The 23,697-nt window shown below is 30.2% G+C and overlaps 1 protein-coding gene across 2 annotated transcripts in view; it reads right to left on the bottom strand.

Annotated features, from left to right (window-relative positions):
- The window catches only part of LOC139500586 (calsyntenin-1-like), a 50,089-nt gene extending 26,723 nt beyond the window's left edge, over positions 1–23,366 (bottom strand). For both annotated transcript variants that reach the window (XM_071289341.1, XM_071289342.1), the window contains exons 1-3: positions 23,162–23,366; positions 15,468–15,617; positions 1,974–2,166 (exon numbers count right to left, since the gene is read on the bottom strand). In XM_071289341.1, coding sequence (XP_071145442.1) covers positions 1,974–2,166; positions 15,468–15,617; positions 23,162–23,228 — 410 coding nt within the window. In that variant the 5' untranslated portion in view covers positions 23,229–23,366. The remainder of the gene's footprint in view (positions 1–1,973; positions 2,167–15,467; positions 15,618–23,161) is intronic.
- Between the last annotated feature and the right edge of the window lie 331 nt (positions 23,367–23,697).

The raw sequence follows: 23,697 nt of genomic DNA, 5'->3' as shown, positions 1-23,697 counted from the left end.
GTAAAGTTAATTTAACATAAAGTGAACTGAATAAACCTATACCATGAACTTCATAATTCATTTTTTAAAGTAAAATAAAAATCTGTACTTTTGCATGTGTAATAAGCTTTATAAATTCCAACTATTTAAAAGAGAATTTGTAAACACATGAATAGTTTATGTTGTAAATCTTTTAGATCAAATAGTGTATAGACATGATAGATCCTATGAATAAATTATCATCTGCTAAATACTAATTTATATGGATTTTCTGTAGAAATTGCTGCATTTACAGTAAAATTACTTATGTCAGATTATAATAGTGGAAAGTAGCTTTACTAACTTAGGATAATGCCAGTGATTTACTGTTTGTTTCGTTAGTATTTTACACATGTATGTGACTGCTTGACCATTAAACTTGTATTTTTGTATACATGTAGTACTTTTGAGTTTGTTCTCAACATTTTTACTACATGCTTGATTTTCAATTCCAAATGATCGCATAGGTTCTGTAGGTGTAGATAATTAAACCACAAGCAAGCAGAAGAATAACTATTTACGGAACAATAAAAATAATTTTCGTTTAATGTAGGGAATTCACGCTATATTCAATTTTTATTGTTTTGTTTGTTATACATTTGTAGTACATGAAGTATCTTTCTACCACAATCCATGCCAATCTAATATTGGTTTCAATTGGTGCAAAACCCTTGAATTCTCTACAACTATATGGCATGTTTTTTCTCATTGTTGAAGGTTTCCATGTATATATATTTCATATGAACTTGGTGGAATATCATCAATGGCAATTATACCACATCTCCTTAGCAGATATCAATTCTTTGAGGACTATTTGACAATGTTTGATGCTCAAATTAATTTCAAACAAAATAAATGTCAAGCATCAATATTTAATTTAATCATGAAGTTTAAATATGGCGTTTATTTTCACAGATGATGATGTAATAATTCCTAACCTATTACCAATAAATACAATCCTCAAAGACATTGGAATTAACAAAATAAATGGTGACAAGTGTCTCCTCGACAACAATTTTCTACAGTTCTTGTGAAAATAAATGGCTGTTAAATTATCAAATCTTCCACTACATTTCAGTATATTGATTTCCAATACAATTATTTAATTATTTCAAAATGGTATATTTTTTATTGTTCAATTTAAATTTTAATAGTTTACACAGCTCTCGGGGATGATTTAAAATTATATTTAAATAAACAGGATAACCTGACCATGCACAATTTGAAATTAAAACGTTCAAGTACTTTAATTTACATGTATGCCTGACTGTCGAAGACATTAGAAGCAGTTCATATTTAAATACTCCTACAAATGAATTGGGCTAGGACATATTTTTTTCTTCTTTTATAATGGGGCGGGATGAATTTATAGTTACAATTTTATGACATATATATAACAAACCTTTTTGGCCTATCTGAGTATCATACATGTTTTACCTGATCTTGAAATCAATACCAAGATAACCATCATCAACGGAAAATCAAATTCAGATTTTTTTTTAGCTTTAAAACAAACATTATGTTAATTTTTTTATAATAGTCTTATTATATAAACTCCGGGTGCATGAGTTTCTCTCTACATTGAAGACCCATTGGTAGACTTCGGCTGTTGTCTGCTCTATGGTTGAGTTGTTGTCGCTTTGACACATTCCCCATTTCCATTCTCAATTTTATTACATGGATAACAAAAATCTATCCATGCAGGCATCCAAAAATTATCCATTATGAGATTCTTGACAAAACTGAAAAATCAGAAATTGTTTTTCCTCATACATGTATGAATCAACTTGTCTTTTTATTTTTGAGCCGAGGCGTTGTCAATTTATTTTCAATTTATGAGTTTGACTGTCCCTCTAATCTTTCGCCATTCTTTTGAAACCTACGTAATGTTTAGGAAATATATAAATGATATTGTATAATATATTAATGATAAGCTTGTATTGCTTTATGTTTACCTGTCCGATTCTCTAGCAATCTCTCCACAATCATAAGCTACTACTGAGAATTTATATCTTATTCTTTTCTCAAAATTTAGTTTCTGTCCTTCTTTCAATCTAATTTCAGCTGTACCCTTTTTTCTGTCTATCATTTGCACTGTAAAAGGACACTTTTGTTTCGCTGATAGAGTTCTGTATCCACATATTATTTCTGCAAAATAAAACAAATATTCTGTTAACACACAATTATGATTTTATGACATCATTAGATTTTTTACAATGATAGCTAAGGTCTAAGGTTTAACTAGGCAACGTTAAGCATAGGATTTGTTAAAAGTCTATATATCAATCTAATAAAATTGAGAATGGAAATGGGGAATGTGCCAAAGAGACAACAACCATACCATAGAGCAGACAACAGCAGAAGGTCACCAACAGGTCTTCAATGCAACAATAAATTCTCGCACTCAAGGGCGTCCTTCAGCTGACCCCTAAACAAATGTATATATGTATGTAGCTCCATAAATTTCCCCTCTGAGGATTTGTGTTCAAAGTTCTACATGTATAATCATTTTATTCAGATGTATAATTACCAATCAAATTATTCATGGTTTTTACCAAGATTTGTTTTTTTCACTGATCCAATTATGAATATTGTTCCACATTTAATAAGGTTTTCTACTGATTTTATATAGAAGGTAACCTTCAAAAACAACTTTTTATCCCAATCTATATATTTTTAACAACTTGACATGACAATGAACCCTCAAAACCTTCAATCAATTTGGTTAAACAAATCTATATAATAATCTGTTTACAAAAGATAAAACTATAGCTTAGGAACTTCTGTCATATTTTCAAACATAATGACATCCTAACAACAAACAATTCCCTAAATGATCATTTATCCTATGTCTTCTTTGAGAGTTCCTTATGCTTAGTTGAATTATTGCGGTAATTCTTGATCTGTTGATTCTACATCGTAATTTTATTATGGTAAAAAGCTTCAGGTGACAACGGACCAATAATTGTACACTGTCAGCATCAATGCCTGATTAATCCTATTGACTTAGGAAAATAGTCAATCTTTCTTAGATTTCACGTTTAAAATGTCAACAGGCTAAAAATAAAAATATTGCAATACAATCTTAAACAACTTAAGACCTTAAAGGAATTTGCTATCTCCTAGTGTAAGAGTTAAGATGGTTAATGTGTTTTACTAGATCAATATTAATCGATAATGACGTCCTTTATCTTAGATGTCAATTTCGTACGAAAACATCTATTTTTTTTCAATAGCAAGAGGACCTATTGATCATTGGATCAGTTTATTCTTTTTTTTTCTTTCAGATAACATTAGAAAGATCACAGAATTAAAATATCTGAAACAATCATCTACCTGTGTATAATGGCTTTTTCTTAATGAAAAAATCAATTTCAAAATGATGTTGCAAAAAGTCATTATTCAAACTGTCTTTGCATTAATTTATACAGAGGAATTAAATAAATGTGACTTTTACATAAATACTGTCTGCTTGTCCTGAATATCACTGAAATATCTGTCACTGGATGTTTACCAAACAATTATTTAATCATAAACTACATCTTCTCTTAAAACCCTTTGAGTTGTATATATAAACGAGTCTAAATTGAAAACTACGTTTAAACCTATGATTGCGTTGGATAAAAACCGCAATTTTTATACGTGTGCATGTAAAACAAATTTCGTTGTAGAAGGGTCTAAAAACAGCACAAACATATATATATATAAGTACGTCTGAGTCGGTGACATATATATATATATATATATATAGTTTAACATTAAACCTGATTCTGTGTTATTTGTCCAGTAACAGTTACATAATAAATGATCATACAAGTTGAAAGATGTGACAGAATTTTGAAGCTGCATTGTGATTTGTATAAAGCTTTTAGGGTTCATCAATGGCTAAATTTGCATTGATAGTTATTTGCTAAAGGTTCTGTAGAATATATTTCAAACAAAATAAAGACAAATACTATTTTGTGTTGACAGGTCATTAAGAGACCTTTCATGAAGTTCATTATTTAAACTTTGTTTGAGGTCAATAAGTGGCCATTGTTGGTAGACATAATATCACCTTTTACCTTTTAAATTACAAATAATTACTTTTTGCTCTGGCTATTTTAATTACAATTGCCCAATATAAAGATCAATGGTGTCCCTTTGAATATTAGAAGGATCAATATATCAATGTACCGTCAATTGTATTTCATCACCTAAGACTCTTCAACATCATTTCCTGTTTAAAGGTCAACTAAATCAATGTCAGTAAACAGCCTTTCTCAATTGCTTTCTGAATATTTTGGTCTTTAGCATCACATAAGAGACATAATGTCAAAATGTGCATCTTATGCATTAAAATTGGTACCATTAATGTTTAAAATTCCTAAACATGATATTAAATACCCTACCGTACAGATTTTTAAAACTTTAAACATATATTTGTTTGTGTTTGGCCTTTCTAAGATATCTAAGTGCAAACCATGACATTTTCTGTTGAATTTCAACACCACTTCCTTACAATTAATACTTTCGTTCTTAACTTTAACATTATCGGTTAATTCTTTGTGCATGTAATCTGTCTTTATTGGTTGCTTAACATTAGAACAATATACGGAAGCTGCACATAGAAATTAAAGATTTCCACAAAGTTAACCTGAGAGAGACTGAAAGATAGAAAGACTTACAACAAAAAGCTTTTAACAATAATGACAAGGTTCCAATAAATTTACTCAGTATGCAAATTACAAGTAAAGATTTACGTAAGTTACTATGCTTAACTGGCACTTTAGTGAAACTTATCAATTAAGAATAGCAATGAAAGTTGTGTAACTACCTATTAAAACAGTAAGCTTGACTTTTTTAAAGATTTGTAAACAATTTTGTCTGGCGAGTTCTGATTTATTGTGTACAAATTTTGTCATACTATCAAATTGGGCAGTTATACAAAAATACAAACAAAATCATAAGTTATAATGACAGGTTTTGTCTGTTAGCAATTCTTATTAGTTTTAACAAAAAGGGACATAAATAAAAAGTTTAGTTCTGCATGTGTTGATGTCTTGATGATGGTTTTCCAAACTTGTGACAACTGAAATAATCTTCCAGAATGACAATCATTTTGTACTTTTAAACATTGTCTTTGAATTAACATTTTAACATTGTCTTTGAATTAACATTTTAACATGGTCTTCTTTAAAACATTTTAAAATTTTGTTCTTTTTAACCTTGTGTTCTAACATTTTAATATTGTCTTCTTTTAAACATTTAAACATTTTGTTCCTTTTAACCTTGTGTTCTAACATTTAAACATTGTCTTCTTTTAAACATTTTAACATTTTGCTCCTTTTAACCTTGTGTTCTAACATTTAAACATTGTCTTCTTTTAAACATTTTAACATTTTGTTCCTTTTAACATTATGTTCTAACATTTTAACATTGTCTTCTTTTAAACATTTAAACATTTTGTATTCTAACTGCATCCATCAGCCACTACTGTTGATTATATTCAATAAAGTTGAAAGATTTTCAGACTCCTTTAAGTTAGATACAATATTCCTTCACTAATGAGAGTCATTTAATCACAAATATCTGACAAATAGACAGGAAATCTTGCTAAAAATAAAATTTCCTTTTCCTTCCATTTATCAATAGGCTTGAATGCTGATCAGAAAGCTGTTAGCAGCAAATTGAAATTCAATTTAATTTCAACAGAATTTATTTAAAATGTAATCAAGATACAAGATCTATTTGAAACCTGACAGTTTATAATATTTCACAAATCTGTAATTCAATCTATCAATTATAATGACAAGATTTTCATTTTGAACCAACAATGAAGTTTGGAATAAATTTGAAGAAATCTTATATAATATTAAGTGTGAAGTTATATTTCAAATTTTTTTTAATGCTGTTTGAATTTTCATATTGACTGTAGTTACCATGACAATTCATGTCATCCTTCAGATTATTCTTGATCAAATAAGTCATGTATTAGTGCTGCATTGAAAGAATCCTAATTAACAAACAAAGTTAAAATTGTCAAGACTAATTAAATGAAAGAACTTTAATAGATCTGTGCAGTTGTGCATATAAAAATCCATACAGTCATGACTTGTAGAGAATTAAAACAAGGAATGTGTCTTAGAGACAAAATTAGAACAAAGAGTACGAAAGCAGCCAAAACCACTAAGAAGTGTCCAACACAGAGAGTACAGGCCTTGAAGTCATAAAACTTTCCAGTCAGTTTTTTGTACTCACACTCCAAAATCGACAAATCAAAATGCAAAATGTTTCAAGCATGTTTTTTTTGCTCCGAGCACTGAGCAAAGTTTTATGACTTCAACCCCAGGGGTTGAGCTTCAGCTGTCCCAAAAACAACAATTTTTACTTTCACAACGAAAGATCCTATTTTGAAGTTTTGGATTTGGAATTTATATTCCCCTTTTTAACATGTACTTGAGCTCAGATTTGGTTTTAACAGTTTACTCATTATACATGATGACCTTTTAGAGATAGTTACACATCTCAGGGCCTGTGTGCCTCTGAATGAAGGCCTAGGGTGAATCACCAGAGTTTTATTGAGACCCATTAACTATCAGTCTGTATCTCACTCTTTTCGGGTCACTACCTGATGAACCCTATCATAAGAGAGGGGGATCAGAGGGGTCCTAAGCCCGAAATCCCGGGCTTAAAAACATGAAATCCAGAGGTCCAAAATTTTAAGAAATTTAAATCCTGACATCCCTGAATTCATTTTTTCTGAAAAACGAATTCCTGGATCCCGAAAGCATCAACCCTGTGTTCCCGAGTTTTAAAGCACCTGATCCCTACGTCCTGAAAAGGTTCTGCCCCCTCATCCTACCCTGATTTTCATCACAAATATGAACTTTACAGTACACAATATAAAAATTGGGATTTCCTAGGATTATGTAGATATAAGATTGTGTGGTGTGAGTTCCAATGAGACAACCATCTGCATCACAATTTGTAAAAGTAAACCATTATAGGTCAAAGTACATGTATGGGATATAAAGTAATTACTCATACATTTTATTTAGTCTGAGAGTGAATGAAATCTTGAATGGTTATACGTATATTTAAATAATGGAAGAGATATTCTTTTTCACAAGACTATAATATTTACCTTGACATACATTTTGTATTGAAGATTGTTAAACAATCTTTTTAAATTTTTGTGTGATTAAATGAAAACAAATACTCTTTGATGAAATAATAGTATAAAAGTCGACCGAACATTTGAACATCAAATGAAATTTGGTGTTTCAATAAAAAATTAGACTTTGTTCTTTTCAATAGAAATAATACCTGTATTTTTTAACATTTCTACCAATTAAAAAATTGATAAATGAATTAAATTTACAAGGTTTGTCACAGAAGTCTGGATATATAGTATAAAAGGAACTTTCTCATTTTTGAAGGCCCAACAGTTGTCTATAATTGCTTACATCCACATCATTTGAACTTTGGAGGATAGTTGTCTCATTGGCAATCATACCACATCTCCATATTAAATTGAAAAATTTTGATTCCTTAGATAATTTCAGGATCCACTGAAATGGAATATTCTCCATTAACACTTTATGATAAATTGCATGTAATATTATTCTCATCAGAATTTCCTTGCAAACAATCAAACATATATAATAAACCTTTAATTATTAATAACTCTGATGAATGGCGATTGCATGTCTATCTGACGATTCAGGATAAGTCAATAACTCCGTAGAGAGAAGATAGAGGTTCCGAGACTTATAATGAAGTCTTGTAGTGACGCTAGTACTTTAAACTGAATTTTGAATAAGGTAATAAAACTACCAGTCTTTTTTGATATTTTATAACTGTCTTTTAATGATGTAACAATCGATATATAACATGGAAAGTAATGACTTCTTTGCATGTTTCTATAACAAGAACTGTTTGAAAACAAAATATTGAGGCATTTAGTTACAGCATGAACATAATATGGCAAATTTTACAGTTATGTAACATGCAGCGATATAAATACAAGTAGATGTGAATAATTGCCAACGAGACATCACAGTCCACCGACACCAAATGCAAAGAAGTTAGCAACTATGTGTCGCCGAATGCCTTCTGAGATCACCAAGGAGTAAAACCATGTACCGCATAGCAAACTATAATAAAAGGCCCTATTTTTGCATTAAACCATTTTAATTTATTTATTGTAATCAAGTAATTTTTGTGAGGGATAATACAGACTTTTGCAAAATATAGAAAAACAAGAATGTGACCCCAGTACACGGATGCCCCACTCGCACTATCATTTTCTATGTTCAGTGGACCGTGAAATTGGGGTCAGAACTCTAATTTGACATTAAAATTAGAAAGATCATATAATAAGGAACATATATACTAAGTTTCAAGTTGATTGGACTTCAACTTCATCAAAAACTACCTCGACCAAAAACTTTAACCTGAAGCGGGACGAACGAACGGACGGACGGACGGACGGACGAACGAACGAACGAACGAACGAACGAACGGAGCCACAGACCAGAAAACATAATGCCCCTCTACTATCATAGGTGGGGCATAAAAATAAAAATGTGTACACGTTGGATCTAACATTATATGAATACATCCATTTTTCTTCAACAAGTTATAAGGGCTAAAGAGGGTCTTACAAAAAAATGTTTACAGTTTAGCCATTAACCAGGGTTTATGTTGTATTAGCTAGGATACTACTATTTTGACTAACCAGGTCTTGTCAAATAATCTCAAGGTCAAATTAAGTCTTGCCATGACTTTGACAGACCTTTAAGATTGGTCTACATAAATATTATTTCTTGATTTTTGATTAAATCAGTTCTGTTACTTCTTGTTGTCAATTTACTTACAATGTATACAGTATTCAACATTGTAAGTGAACAGGTTTTAAATCTTATTTAAATTTCAAAACTCAATATACATTTTGTCATTCACAGCTTTAATTGACTTTCTGGTTTATTTGTAGTTGAAATTAAATGTGAATTCCCAAATTGCAATCAACTTATATTTCAAAATCATTCTCAAATTCTCCAAAGAAAACTGCTAATTCAATTTGTTTACAAACATCATTGAAATATCTTTATTCGTTTTGCGGCAACCCTTCAAGAATAGTACATAAACCATCATGATAGCTATGATCTTATTAAAGCAGTGATATTTAGAATGAGTGCACCGATATAAGAGTAAATGAAAACTTCAATAAGTCCATGTATGTTTTGTGCAATGACACTTTGATTTAATTTTTTCAATTTTTAAATTGCTGAAATAAGAAAATAATTTAATAACTGTACTTAAATATGTTGAATATTATTGTTTAGTGACAATAGAATTTCAGTTAAATCACAAACGTACTTTTATAAATTAAATGTGCTTTGCCTTTAGCAACTTACATCAAAATAAAATTATTATCTGCCAACATAAGACTATTAAATATTGATGTAATTTTTTCAACGATTTCAATAATTATACCAACCAATGATTTGACTACATATTTTCTATGCACTGATTACAAAAAGCTTTTCATTACTGGATAGCTAGTTCAATTAGGTGCCAGTAGGTATTTTTCCCTGCTCGATGCGATTGACATTTCAGAATACCATCATAGAACTTTATCAAAGAAAACAATTAACACATCCAATTTTCAGATGTGAAGTGCTTACGATTTTCTAAGCCATATTTAGTCCTGAAGAATTGCTTGATGATGAAACTGAGCCTTTCATGATTAAATCCGATTTGCATTTTTTTACATTTTATGAGGTGGTTTATTGAAGATCTCTTTTCCAAATCGATTAAAACTCTTCTTTTGCCTTGTGTTGAGTTCTATTCTCCCTTTTTAAGATTTCAGAAACAGACATTGAATTTCTTCTTATAGAATGAAAAGTAATCATACATATATACATTCAGCTTTGTCACACACCAGTCATAGAAAATCTTGGTTCTCATTTATAACTTCTTGATTGATTGATTGTCCGTATTTAATGCCACTTTCAGCACTCTTGTTATATCATGGCAGCCTGTTTTTATTGTTGGAGGAAGCCAGTTTGTCAAGAGAGAACCCTGACTATCAGTGAACTTTAAAAAAGCATACATTTAATTTAAATGCAAGTAAGAATTTTCCTGAGGACCCAGGTCTTTATTTGCAATAACATTTTTTGCTACTACTAAAACCATCAAATCATAAAGGACTAAAGGCTTACAGTGGCGGATCCAGGGGGTTTCCGGGGATTGGAACCCCCCTTTTTTTTGGCCGATCAATGCATTTGAATGGCAGCATACGGTTGGAACCCCCCCCCCCCCCCTTTTACTCTGTGTTGGGACCCCCCCCCTTTTTTAAATGGCTGGATCCGCCACTGCCTTACTTGACTAACTACCTACTAGAAATAATGTCAAGTATTATAAAGGAACTAATTAAGACAACAAATTTCAAAGTTACTTCAAGACCATTTTAGGGTTAAGGAGGCTAATTTCTTAAGAAAGTAACATATTTTTTTGTCTTCAGACAATATCCCATGATTATTTGAAATTTACCCTGAAAAAACATCAATATGTGCCTTGAATTTTCTCTCTTATTTAGTTACCATAGAAACAAAATTCCATTTGAATTATTTAAAACCAAAAACAAATAAGTTCAATCATACATATTACTTTGTAAAACAGTTTTGGGAATACTCTATATAAAACTCCAGTACGTTTTCTATCACTTTGAAGTACATCAAATCATTAAACATTGCATAACAATTAAACCATTAATTACAATGTATAACAGACAAATTCCCCTTCTGATTTGATTTCGATTTTGTACTATTTGTAATTGCTATAAAAGGTGCATTTCTAAATTAAAAATATTGCATTTGACACACTTATAAAGTAGAATTTTTATGTTCACTGTTACATAGCACAATCTTTTTTCTTTGGCTTTTTTCCTGTTTGTCTTAATAAGTCTACAAACTAAACTAATGGTTGTACACTATTCAGGCCATTGGATTGTTTTACATATTAAACTGTAATGTTAGGGCCTTTTATAGCTTGGTCAACAGTATGGGTTTTGCTCATATTTTATTCATTTGGTCTCTAATAGACAGTTGTCTCATTTGCAATCATATATAATACCACATCTCCTTATTTTATCAGGATAGACAAATGCACAGACATGCAGAGCCTGAGAGATATTAACCAGCATCCAGTGGGAGAAAAATCCATGTCATGTACAAAATTGACAAATAGACCAGCAGTGTCAACATTTTTTTTGTAATACAAAATGGATCATCTACATACATTGAGTGATTAAAGGGTGATACATTGATTGATTGATTGTTGGTTGCTTAACGTCCAGTGGCAAATATTGCATGCATATTCAGGACGATAAAGGGTGATACATGTATCATAAGCAACTATTTCAAAATGAAGATCTATGTTTGTTACATTGTATTCAGCAGAGGATAAAAATAAATGACTTTGGCTAGGAAGAAAGGTCATGATCTAAAATTTTGTTTTTAAAATGATTATAAAATATTTCATACATGTACATTGACAATTGAAAAATTATGAAAAAATTCTTTTTCAAAAACAAAATAATTGGTAGGGTCAATTGTTACGTGAACATGTAAATAGAAAAGAGAAACAAATAACATTTAATTATTTAATTTTTTGGCCTGAGCTAGTAATTTCACTCTGACCCCTTGTCATATGCGCCATGTTGTAAGTTACAACTTGTAACAGACAGTCTGAGCTGTACAATCGCCTTGTCTAATTTACAGACAATCTGATATATCATAAATGTCATTGTTTATAAAACAAAAGATAATCGTTAACTAATCTAATGATCTTCATATAAATGATAACATGATCACACAGAAAAGCGATTATCCTTTAGCAAGTGTATATAATTTCAGCAATGATAAAATATTTATGCAGTCTTGGTGATAATCTTCCTTGAAACTATCCACTCAAATCATGACTAAAAATCGTGTGCTATCGAACATTTATAAATGCATGTTTATTATTGCAAATCTGTCACGACTATCCAAAATGCCACAATATTTACACTAAAAGCAATATAAAATTCTGTTAGTACGGTATATTCATGTTAATATTTTTTGTTACTACATGAAATTTCAAATGTACATTGTAATCAACATCATGCCCATTTTCTTCGTAAAAATTAATAAAATAGTTATTGTGCATTTACAGCGGCCAAATGGAATTTAGATTCTTTTTGAATGAAATATTGGCAATTATTACCACATGTCCTCTTAAAAGACTTCATTCTTATATTGATTTCAGGGATTGCTGTCTGCGCTGCATATGTTTCTGCAGAATGTACATGTGTCCTCATGCTTGTGGTATATGGTTGTCACATAATGCTCTTATATTTTACAGTCTTGGGTATTTTTCCTTGTAAAGAGAGCTGTCTTTTAATAAGAACATTGGTGTACAGTTGTTCCAGCTGCAATCATACCACATCTCCTTATTTCAAATGGACAAATCCCTAATGTTACTTATAAATTTAAAATACACTATAAACATTAGCCAAGAAATACAAAGCCTGGCAAAAACATGTGATCAACTTATAATGGAAATTCTATGTTCCTATCAATTTAAGTTTTAAATCGCTATAATATATAGATCACGTACATATAAATAAGTTTTCTTTCTTTTTTTTTCAAAATTGAAATACAATCTATATGATCTGTCACCAAGACATTGACAGAGAAACATCCATATTGTACTGTGATACATTGACATAACACAGTACAACCTTTGTTTATGGCGATGACTAATTGTTTTCCTTTCACATGTCAATGTTCTTAAATCTTTCATTCTCTTTCTTGCATTCAAATAAATGTCATTGACTGTCAGTTTCAACTTCTTCAGGTGAAGTGAGATCTATTTGTTTATAATAAGATTCTCTTGTTATTTTACAAAATTTATCAATGGTATTGTCAATGACTGTAAGAGGGTCTAGAATAAGCGTCATTCAACTCTGTATTTGTAAAAAAAAAATAGGTCAATTTTCTTTATTCTTTATATGTTTTTTGCCAATTATTTTCTATTCTTAATATTTGAGCACTCCATTATTCTCTTTACTTTAATTTTTAAGCCCATTTTTTCATTTATTGTATTTCTTTACCTTTAATCTGCCTTTTTACCTATTCTTAACATTTCTGTAAACCCCACACAGACCCTCCTGTTAGGACAGTAAATCTCAGCAACAAATTTTGTGCATGTACATTGAAGTCAGGCAAATTGATTTTGACATAAATTGATGTCTTGTTAATATGTTTAAATTACAAGAAACATGCTGAAGTCTTTAGTTAACATGTACAACCGGCCTTCATGAACAATCTGTCACTGATGCAAGATCATACATTTTGAAGACACCATGCAAGTTTGCAAATGACTTCAACTGCAACTCTTATATATCACATGTAGCTGTGAAAAGTTGAAGTGATGTTTATATATATTAATGTATTTATGTCAATGTTTAAGTTTTCAAGATAGACAATAGACAAACCATTTTTGCAACTAAAGAGTCAAAAGTTCAGAAAAAACACAATTAACCAAAGCTATGCCTGTTTTATAATCCAAAAATATTCACAGTACCAAAACAAAAGGCAAATTAAGAGTACTGGTTCAGCCTAACTCTCTGGGGAGTCTATACTATAGCTAAGGTCCATTGAATTATCTCAGTGGGGAATTCAAAATCCTCTGACAAATTTAGATATTGAACCATTGATTTATAGAAAAATATAAAGGATAGGTGACATGCAGTTGTACAAATTTATGCAGTCATAACACCATATAATGATATATATATATAATCCTTTTAAATACTCTTTACTAGTAGGCGTATGTAGCTACACATATTATGATTATGTACGGATTCAATAAATGAAACAGTATTTTATAGAGGAAGAGCTTAAAACTTTTATCTCTGGTTGTCAGACAGGGAAGCCATTTATGGGATGTTTATCTGAATTAGTTACACATAATCAACAAAAGCCTCCCTCTTTATTTAACCTGACGGGTATATATAAGTATCAAAAAGTCATCAATCAAAATTTAAAGGATAATCTTCGCTTTCTAACAGAAAGTCATTTTTGTTAAATATTTTTCTCAGCACAGCAAGGTACATTTATTAAGTTTAAACTTTTTAGGTTATAAACCATTCACACTATGAATTGATAAATGTCAATGAAAAATCGGTACTTCTCTCCACAATTAGTTCATTATATTTCTTTACATTCTCTTTTGAAATATACAAGACTTAGTGACAAATTAATGATTTACGACTTAATCATTTTACAAAATATGTCTGCATTCCTTTAACACAGGAACACCTGTTTGTTTTTGAATTTACAAATCAAGGTATTTATACCTTCTGTTTTTTATTACCTGGATACTTGGTAGTCAATTTGTCTGTACATAACTTTTACAAATTTACAACTACATGTAAATCTAATCTTTAGTAAAACTGTAAAATATTTCAAATCTAGGTGCAGTTTATTTTTCAATTCTAAAAAGTTCAATCAATAAAGCCATAAATTGTAGTTTGTACATGCATTTCTGCACTTATTTACATTCTGAGCACCAAACCATTATGAAATTATGAACATGCAGACTGTGAGACATATGTTTGATAATCTTATCCAATAGATAAAGATAATCCCTGTATAAATATTTATCAATAACATTTACTCTTGTCTATCTACAGCTCTTAATCTCTATAATTATGCAACACAGTAGATTAATGATTTCTATAGTTTATTTAAGATTAATTCTCAAAATGTTGACCCTTCTTTATCCTGATATTTCTAATATTGGAGTAATATTCTAAAAATGTAAAAATCTGTTTTCTGAAAAGAAAATCCCTAGTAGCTCAAAATTCTGACGCACAATATATTCCTAATATTGGTGTTATATTCAGTAAATGAAGAATAGCTGTTTCATGTAGTTTAAGAAAAAAGAGTAACTCCATAATTAAGGAAAAAAAAGTCACTTGGCAAGATTTCAATGCATTTCTATCACTTGCATCTTAAAAGTCAGAATGTGTCAATTAAAATACAAATAACACATCATTACTGTTCATTAAAAAATATTGCTGCATCCATCGTTTTGTCTGTCTGTTAAAGTGCTAGTTGTATGATATAAAAAAAGACACTAAACCCATTTAAATTAGTAGACTAGCTGGTCTAGTTATATTTCATCTGTGCCTATATCATGTATATACATGTTATGGACTGTGAAACTTGGATCATGAGTTTTTTTTTATTGGCATCAATTTGAGTTTTGTTTTCTCTTCAACAGGAAGACAGGAAGAGGTCCCTAAATGCGGGATAATTGTACTCCCTTCCCGAGGTTCAAACCTATGTGTGCCATGTTATTTTTCATTTTTCAATTTTCAAAGAATTTGGTTTAAAGAAGATAATATTACTTACTTGCTCCACCCATTTCATCAGCATCTGTAGCCTGTAAAGGCTGATCCAACTGAACTGAACTTTCATTTTCTAAAATTGTTCCATGGAACACTGGAACACCTCGTTTGTTCTTTGTTCTAGACACAATTACAGGATCATGGATATTAGGTTCTGAAATAAAAGATTATATCATATATATATATGTGAATAAACAATCAAAATTAACATGATAAGGTCATACAATGGACTATGTCATTGCATAAATTTTAACTAAATTGCTTCTAAAATACATTTGCAAGCGGAATTGATGATTCAGAAAAGGGACAACATCCATACAAATGTTGTGTAACAATATCTATATTGTTGTTGTGGGCTTCTGAAATTATCATAAATATTACAAAATATCATACATTGTATTTAAGCAGAGAAGTTCAGTCCTACAAATGTAGTATTGGGTTCAGTTTCAAGACACTTGTTGAAGAAGTTTTTATTGTTAGATATCAGTCTAACTCTTTGAATATATTGCCCTTCAGATTTTACTACATGTATCAGAACCTTTCCATACTCTTCTTAAAAACGTGAAGTCTGGAGGTCCCAAATTTAAATAAATTTAAATCCCAACATCCCGAAATTAGAAAAAAGAATTCCCAGATGCCGAAAGGGTCAATCCCAAAATCCAGAGCATAAAAACACCTGATCCTCGAGTCCCGATAAAGGTCCTATCTCCCCTCGTAGATGGTAGCATCTATTGAAAGAAGACAAGGCCTTCAATAATGAATAATACCAATACTGCATAGCAATTTCATAGCATCTAGACATGGCATATATGGTTTTTTTAAGTAAATGTAAACACCCTGCTTTGACATGTACATATATTAAGACAGAGGACAGAAAAGACAATATGATAATGAATGACTGCTTCACATCCAGTCCAAAAAAAATATTGATTGTTGATTGCTTATAATTAAGGTCTAGAGCAGTGATAGACATTTTAATGTCCTATCACTAAAGTTGGTTAAAGTTTGTGTCAGCTGTGCTCATTTTTTAAAAATAAAAACCTAGGAATATTATTCTAGTTACATGTAAAATTGTGAATTAATTACTGATGACTACATGTAAATGTGAATTGTAAATGCAAGTTTTGTGGTTATGGTGGTTACAAAACTACATGTACGGAGAGTTACATAATACATTGATGGTGGTTATGGTGGTTACAAAACTACATGTACGGAGAGTTACATGTACATAATACATTGTAGGTGGCTTTTGGTAAGAAAACATCTGCCTCTAACATTTTCTAACCAAAATGTCCTTATATCTTATTTATGACAATAATTCAGTGGTTTCATTATCTTTCCTGTTAACAGGTACTTTTCCCATACAAATTTGTGATATATTTTTTTTTATATATTACATCAAGGATTTGTATACCGCTGTTTGTATAGTACTATACAAATCCTTGATTACATGAATTTCTAATTAGTAGCATACATTGCAACTGTAAAAGGGTAAAAGTCTTGGTTACTGCCAACTAATGAATGTCCCGATATGTTTCAGATAAATTAATACAATATAATAAATGCATACATGTATCAACTACAAATGTACCATAGGCCTCATATAATCTATACCAGACAAGATGGTAAAATATAGCCTTCTCAGATGAAAAGATAAGTATCCCAATTTTTAATACTTATTCACATGAAAATTTTCTTTTTCTGTACGAGTCAAATTTTTAACCAGTCTAAAGTGCTTCTGTTGAAAAAATCTGGTTATTTATATTATCTTAAAAATATGAACCCAAAGTCCTTGTTATAGTACAATAGAATTTAAGATACAAATCTTTGACAGGGGGTGCCCCCATAAATCATAACTACCAAAATATATACCTAACTCTTAATCATATTACCCTTAAACAATAATCAATCTTTAACTTGAAACATATTATAAACATTTGTATGAAATGTACACTTGACTAAAACACAAAAGATGTTAATTTTAAAGGTGTACTCATTCAACAATACTATTTAGCTTGGGGTAAAGGTGGTACTGTTGTCTGTCATATATCCTCTGAGCAAAACTGATGTAAATATCTGATTAAGACATTTAAGACACTGTATTGTACCTGACTTACATGTACATTAATGTATACATTGGTACATTCATAGTGGCTATATGCATGATATGAGTAATATTATATCAAATGCATATTATAGTTTTCATAATCAATAAGGATCTTCATTGTGGAGACAGTGTAAACTTGGTACATGTATAGGGCATTAAGTATCAAACATTAACAAATTTATAACTTTAAGAAGTAATCACATTTTCTTAAACTATTTAAAGAGGTATTATCAAAGCAATCAAGTATTTTAATTCATAAACATGAAAAACATGATCAAAGGAAATCAATTGATCAAAAAGTGGCAAAAATACTGTAACTTGATTTTAAAACTATAGTCAAAAATCAAATAATCAACCTAAAATAGACAATTAATCATGTAATCAAAAATCTCAAGCAGTCGGAATCTTACACCAGGAAATCCCTAAATTTAATGGAGCTAAAAATAACATTCGGCTAGTTATCATGATGTCAACAATTTCTGGCATATATATACAGTTAATTTGAATATTGCAGGAAACTACTGTTTTGATTTTCCTGGTTTACCAGATACAAAGGCATTTTAAACTTTACACAGTATTTTCCATGTTGAAAATGTTATAGTATTGTGGTGCATTGTACATGTAGATGCCCAATATTAGACCGATTTTCCTTTTGTATTGCACAATGATGTTCAAAGATGTAACTTTGTGTTACCATGTTTGTTATAAATATCAAAATAAATTGAAAGAGAACTTACATGTAATTTTCATGCAATTTGTACATGTAAAAAATATGCAAAAATGATTACACTAATGAGCTGACAACTGGTGCAACAATATGATCATGCCAAAACTATAAATGTACAGTATGTAGGAAGGAATTCAAAGAATTTCAACACTTCAACAAAGCTGAATTTAAATCGGGAGAGGAAAGTTCAAACACAAAACAGAAACTGTCAAACATTGTAAACATTGACATGGAAACATGCTGTAATGACAGCCACAACTATATCATGTATTTAACACATGATATAAATTAATTTAGACAATACCAATTACAATAATAAAGGGGAGAAAATATAAATTGTTTAACCTTTCTGTACTTTATCATGTTTATTTCATAAAACATGTAACATACATGTACAACATAATTTTGACATTTTTATTAAATACAATGTAGAGTATAATTGTGTTAGAATTCCTTTCTATATTACATGTATTATATTCATCAAACATAAATACATTGTATAGCTAATGATCATGAATAAAAGGTGATTTGGGATTCACAAAATATCAATAAGACACAACTGTCTGTTTTATTTAAGTCTGAACAATGTGGGATGCCATAGATTCCAGGGACTGCATGAATAGACTGGAATCCATGTCTAATTCTGTCTAGGATTGTCTATTTCATATATACCATTTGAAACTTTGTTGAATATATAATATTTTTGAAGACATGCCATAATTAAATATGTGTCATGTACAAAAAATGTAAAGAGGATAAAAACTAAAGACTATCTTAATTTATTCTAAAATTATGATAACCATTTATTGAAGATGATTAAGGTAGCCTTTGTCAATGCATAAAATTAGACCCAATAGTAAAACCCAAATAAATTAAGTTATTAAACTCTGCTGCCCTAGACTTGTAAATAAACCAAAGAAATTTTTTTGTTCACTTTAATGATAATCAACAAAACTTTAGAATTGGTCACTTCATTTTGATACCTGTTGGTTACTAGACATGCTAGAGGGGGTCAGAAGGGTCCTGGTCCCCAAATCCTGGGCTTAAAAACATGAAATCCTGAGGTCCTGAAATTATAGAAATTTAAATCTTGACATCCCGAAATTCGAAAAAAAGAATTCCTGGATCCCGAAAGGTTCAATCCCAAGCATAAAAAACACTGGATCCCAACATCTTGAAAAAGGTCCTGCCTCTTACTACTTTGTTAAAACATTTCTTTGTAAGTCTTGATGTTTTAATTTCTACCAATCCTGAAAAAAACTTACATCATTCAGACATTGATTCTAGGAGTTTGAATGACAAATTGCTAAATATGAAATACAGCACAGAAATGAAATATTTTCTGAAGTACTGACTTAACCATGTTATTGTGGACACTAAGACCAAACAACAAACACTCATAATTAAATATAACTGGATCTCAGAGAACGGGATGGCTTCCTCTAATGTAATATCATAACCAAATTATTCTGTTTAGTTTACAAACAGCAGCAATGTTTTTTTCATCAATACAAACAAAAATGTACAAATATATCTTTCTACTTGGTGAGTTACCTCTTTAACAACTAATAATGGTAATGATATTAATTCTTCACTATTCAGCTGAATAATGTAATTTTTCTCTGAAGCGAAATAAACCAATGGTCACATACAGACAGGATCAATACACAGTCCTAAACACTAAATCCCCAAGATGACGTCCAATAATAACCTACAAATTTAATCACAAATTCCTATAGAGCTATTATGATGGATTACTCAGGAGCTTGAACTCAATTATGACAACAGAGGGTAGGACACAATCTACCATTGACTACAAAATGTATGTAAATGAAAAAGATTTATCTGGTAAAACAAAAAAGAAATATATGGACTTGATTTATGGCTGACCTGCAAAAAATCGTTTAATTTTTAAGCTATTGAATCATGTCTTTTTTATGTTATACTGCTTAAATCTATAAATTGTAATAGTTTTTATGATTTATAGCCTCAGTATTGCAAAGTAATTGATTTGAAAACATAAATTTCATTGTATATAACCTCTAGCATGATTTTGGACTGATAATGGCTGAAACTGATTCTTAGAACTAAAATGCACTATACATGTACATGTACATATATCTTTCAGGGCCAAAGACCAGGGCTCACACTACATGTACTTTAGAATCATAGGGAGATTTGAATGAGAAGTGCTCATAACATTAATCTGCTCTATCACAGCTATCAGCTATGTAACAGGCTATTATTTGAACTTGGAATTATTTTTAATTATGGAATTTGCTTGATTTCTTGTTATAGAAATTTTTAATAAATTCCATGTTTATTCTGTACTGAAATGTTCTGTGCTGCGCACAACACTTTCTATTACAAAGAAAATAGCATATTTTCAATAGAATGTACTGTGCCGCGCACAACACTATCTAACCAAAATATATTGTATGGAAAGTGTTATTAACCGCTCAAAAGATTATAATACCAAATAAACATGGAATTTATTAAAAATTTTAAACACAAGAAATTATGCAAATTCCATAATTAAAAATAATTCCAAGTTCAAATAATAGCCTGTTACATTGTGTTATTCATATATAGCGTCATCATTGTAATGTATTTGATGTGGAAAGTTCAAATGATGTCCTTAATCATGGTCTATTAAGAATATGTCTAAGAATCATCCAATTTTTTTTTATAAAACATTGGTGAGTGCATACCTGCCAACTTTCACGATTTAGGCGTGTACTACACGATTTAGGCGTGTACTACACGATTTAGGCGTGTACTACACGATTTTGACCCTCTGTCCCGATTACACGATTGTGATCGTGAAAATAGCCAAAAAACACGATTTTAGTAAAATTTACACGAAAAATATTTTTGTTTCCGATTTTGAACATTTGAAAGTTTTCCCAAGGGAGACAAATCATGTCTGACAAATTTCATCCAATCAAAATTTAGTGATCACACATTCACCAGTTGATTAATGTCGGCATAGTAAACAATTAAAGAATGGAAGAATGTTGGATATTTTGAGTTGGTTTTTTTTCGCTTGGGTGTTAAATTTATAAAAATTGGAATCATGATGGGCGAGTTATCACTTACAAAATGGTTCTGTCACCGCTTAAGAAGAAAAAGGGTGTTGCTTCGTGCAAATACTTAAGAGAAATGGCAGAATGATGTCAAGTACAGGGGCTGGTTGTCTAAATCAACGTTAGGATTGTCACATGCCTTTTGTAAAGTTTGCAACAGAGACTTTAAAGTTGACCACAGTGGCCTTAATGATGTCTCCATACATTCTAGTACTGCTCTTCACCAGAAGTCATTCAACGCACAGAACATCACCAAGCCTGTCACAAACTTTTTCGTTGGACCACTTGTGACATTGATCTATATATAAGATATTGTTGTTTTTTTGTTATTAAATTATCAATATTATTACTTTTTTTTTATTTCTTGGCAATGTATCAGACAAACATAAAGTCATCTTACTGCCATACTGGTGTTTAATTATCTCAGCAAAAAGAATACAACAATCAAACAATTTAAAAAAAGGAGTATGTCAGCCACTTTTAGGAGACAAATCATCACACGAGAAAATGCCGCGAAAAAGATCTACCCTAAAAAATGGTGCTGCGCACAAAAACCCCCATGGCCATTTTCAAAAGTTGGCAGGTATGTGAGTGATAATCTAGTTATTCTCAATACAACATGTACAATAATCCTTGATAATGTTTTTTCACACATTCTTTCCTTTCTATAAGCATGATAAGATTAAAGTATTTATACTCAATTCAATACAGTGTACATTTTGTACATATGTACATGTACCTGTACATATAATTATTTTTCGTACAGAAATTATTAAGGTTCATGATCATGATGATACATTTTTTTGTACTTATACATTTTCTTTGAGTGGGATCTTGAGCATGTTGAGGGTTGTTTTGTTTTACAAATGTAGTTTTCATTTTTGTGGTACATTCTTGTATTGAAAAAATGTTAAAACAATTATTTCTTGAAATAACTTATTCACTTTTTGAATGAAATAATGACCAAAAGAACAGGGTACACATATATTTTTGTACATCATGTATGTCATGTACATGTCGATAACATGTATAATTTTTAAGTTCATTGCTCACTTAAATGGCTATGTAACCTGTTAATTAACTGAGTAAGAACCATGTCAGTCCTTGGTTTTTTACCTTAAAAAAAATGCAGAACACCTAACACAAGACAAAGAAGATATTGATGATTTTTTTGGGCACTACGTATACCTGCATGTACACCAATATCGAACTTTGACTGTGTCACACAAGTCTAAAATAAAGACCATTCAGGTCAAGTATTATTCCTTCTATAGACCAAAAGGACAAAAATTAAGGGGATACTACTTATTAATTTTTTTTTAAAGATAAGAAACCGGCTTATGAGTCAAAATTACAGCATTTACAGTTACTTTTAGGTGAGAGTTTTTTATTTTCATATTCTTATCTTTTAGTTGGCTAATTACAATTTTATTGTGCTCTACTTCTTCTCTATTCGATTTTAATGTAAATATTGCACGAGACCCGACTAAATTAGATTAATGCAAGTGCACCTGAATTATCTTTCACTTGGAGAAAATTATATATATGTGCACAAATTTTATGTCAATAAATACCAAATTTTGGTTCGTACCTGGGCTTTTCATGCCTTTGTTATAATCTTTACACGGACTGATTTGAAAATGCTTAAAATGATTCTTAATTAGTGAAAACATGGATTTTTCTTAAGACAGGAAACTATTTTCTTAATTGATTAAAGTATAAATACAAATATTATCAAGCACCTGTTCGTGAAATACGAAGCTAAATTATATACTTACCAGACATACAAATAACGTATTCTGTTAAAAATAAACATAATAAATATAAATATGTCCTTCGTATCATTTTTAAGCCTTCATGTATTTAAAGTATTCCAATAAAACGATAAATTGTCACACAGATCGTCCTCAAGTTATGGTAAAATGGCTGGCTAGGTTTGTGTTTATGCTAATGCCTGACGTCATTTGTGTATTTCCGGTTATCGACCAGGTGAAAATTCTCCATGGAGTTTACCGTAAAAATTTCCTCTTTCGGTAGATCTTCAATAAAGAACCAATTAAAATTGTGTGTTAGAATTTAGAATAGTTTAATTATGATTAAAGAATTATTTGCAAACGAAAATTACACTGAGAGAAATCATATATTATACATGTCTGAAAATAATCAATATGCTAGCATTTTGATCTACATGTATTTTAATTTAGTTTTTCTAGAGCTGGTTTAGAATTAAAAAAAATATGCTGTAATATGAACTTCATTATTTTGACTTATATTGTTTTGTTTCATTTTACAGTTTATACAGTATTAAAAATTA

The sequence above is a fragment of the Mytilus edulis genome, chromosome 13, assembly GCF_963676685.1.
Source record: "Mytilus edulis chromosome 13, xbMytEdul2.2, whole genome shotgun sequence".
In the NCBI taxonomy this organism is placed as follows: Eukaryota; Metazoa; Mollusca; class Bivalvia; order Mytilida; family Mytilidae; genus Mytilus; species Mytilus edulis.
The sequence above is the reverse complement of the archived record's forward strand: the minus strand, read 5'-3'. Positions and strand labels throughout refer to the sequence as shown.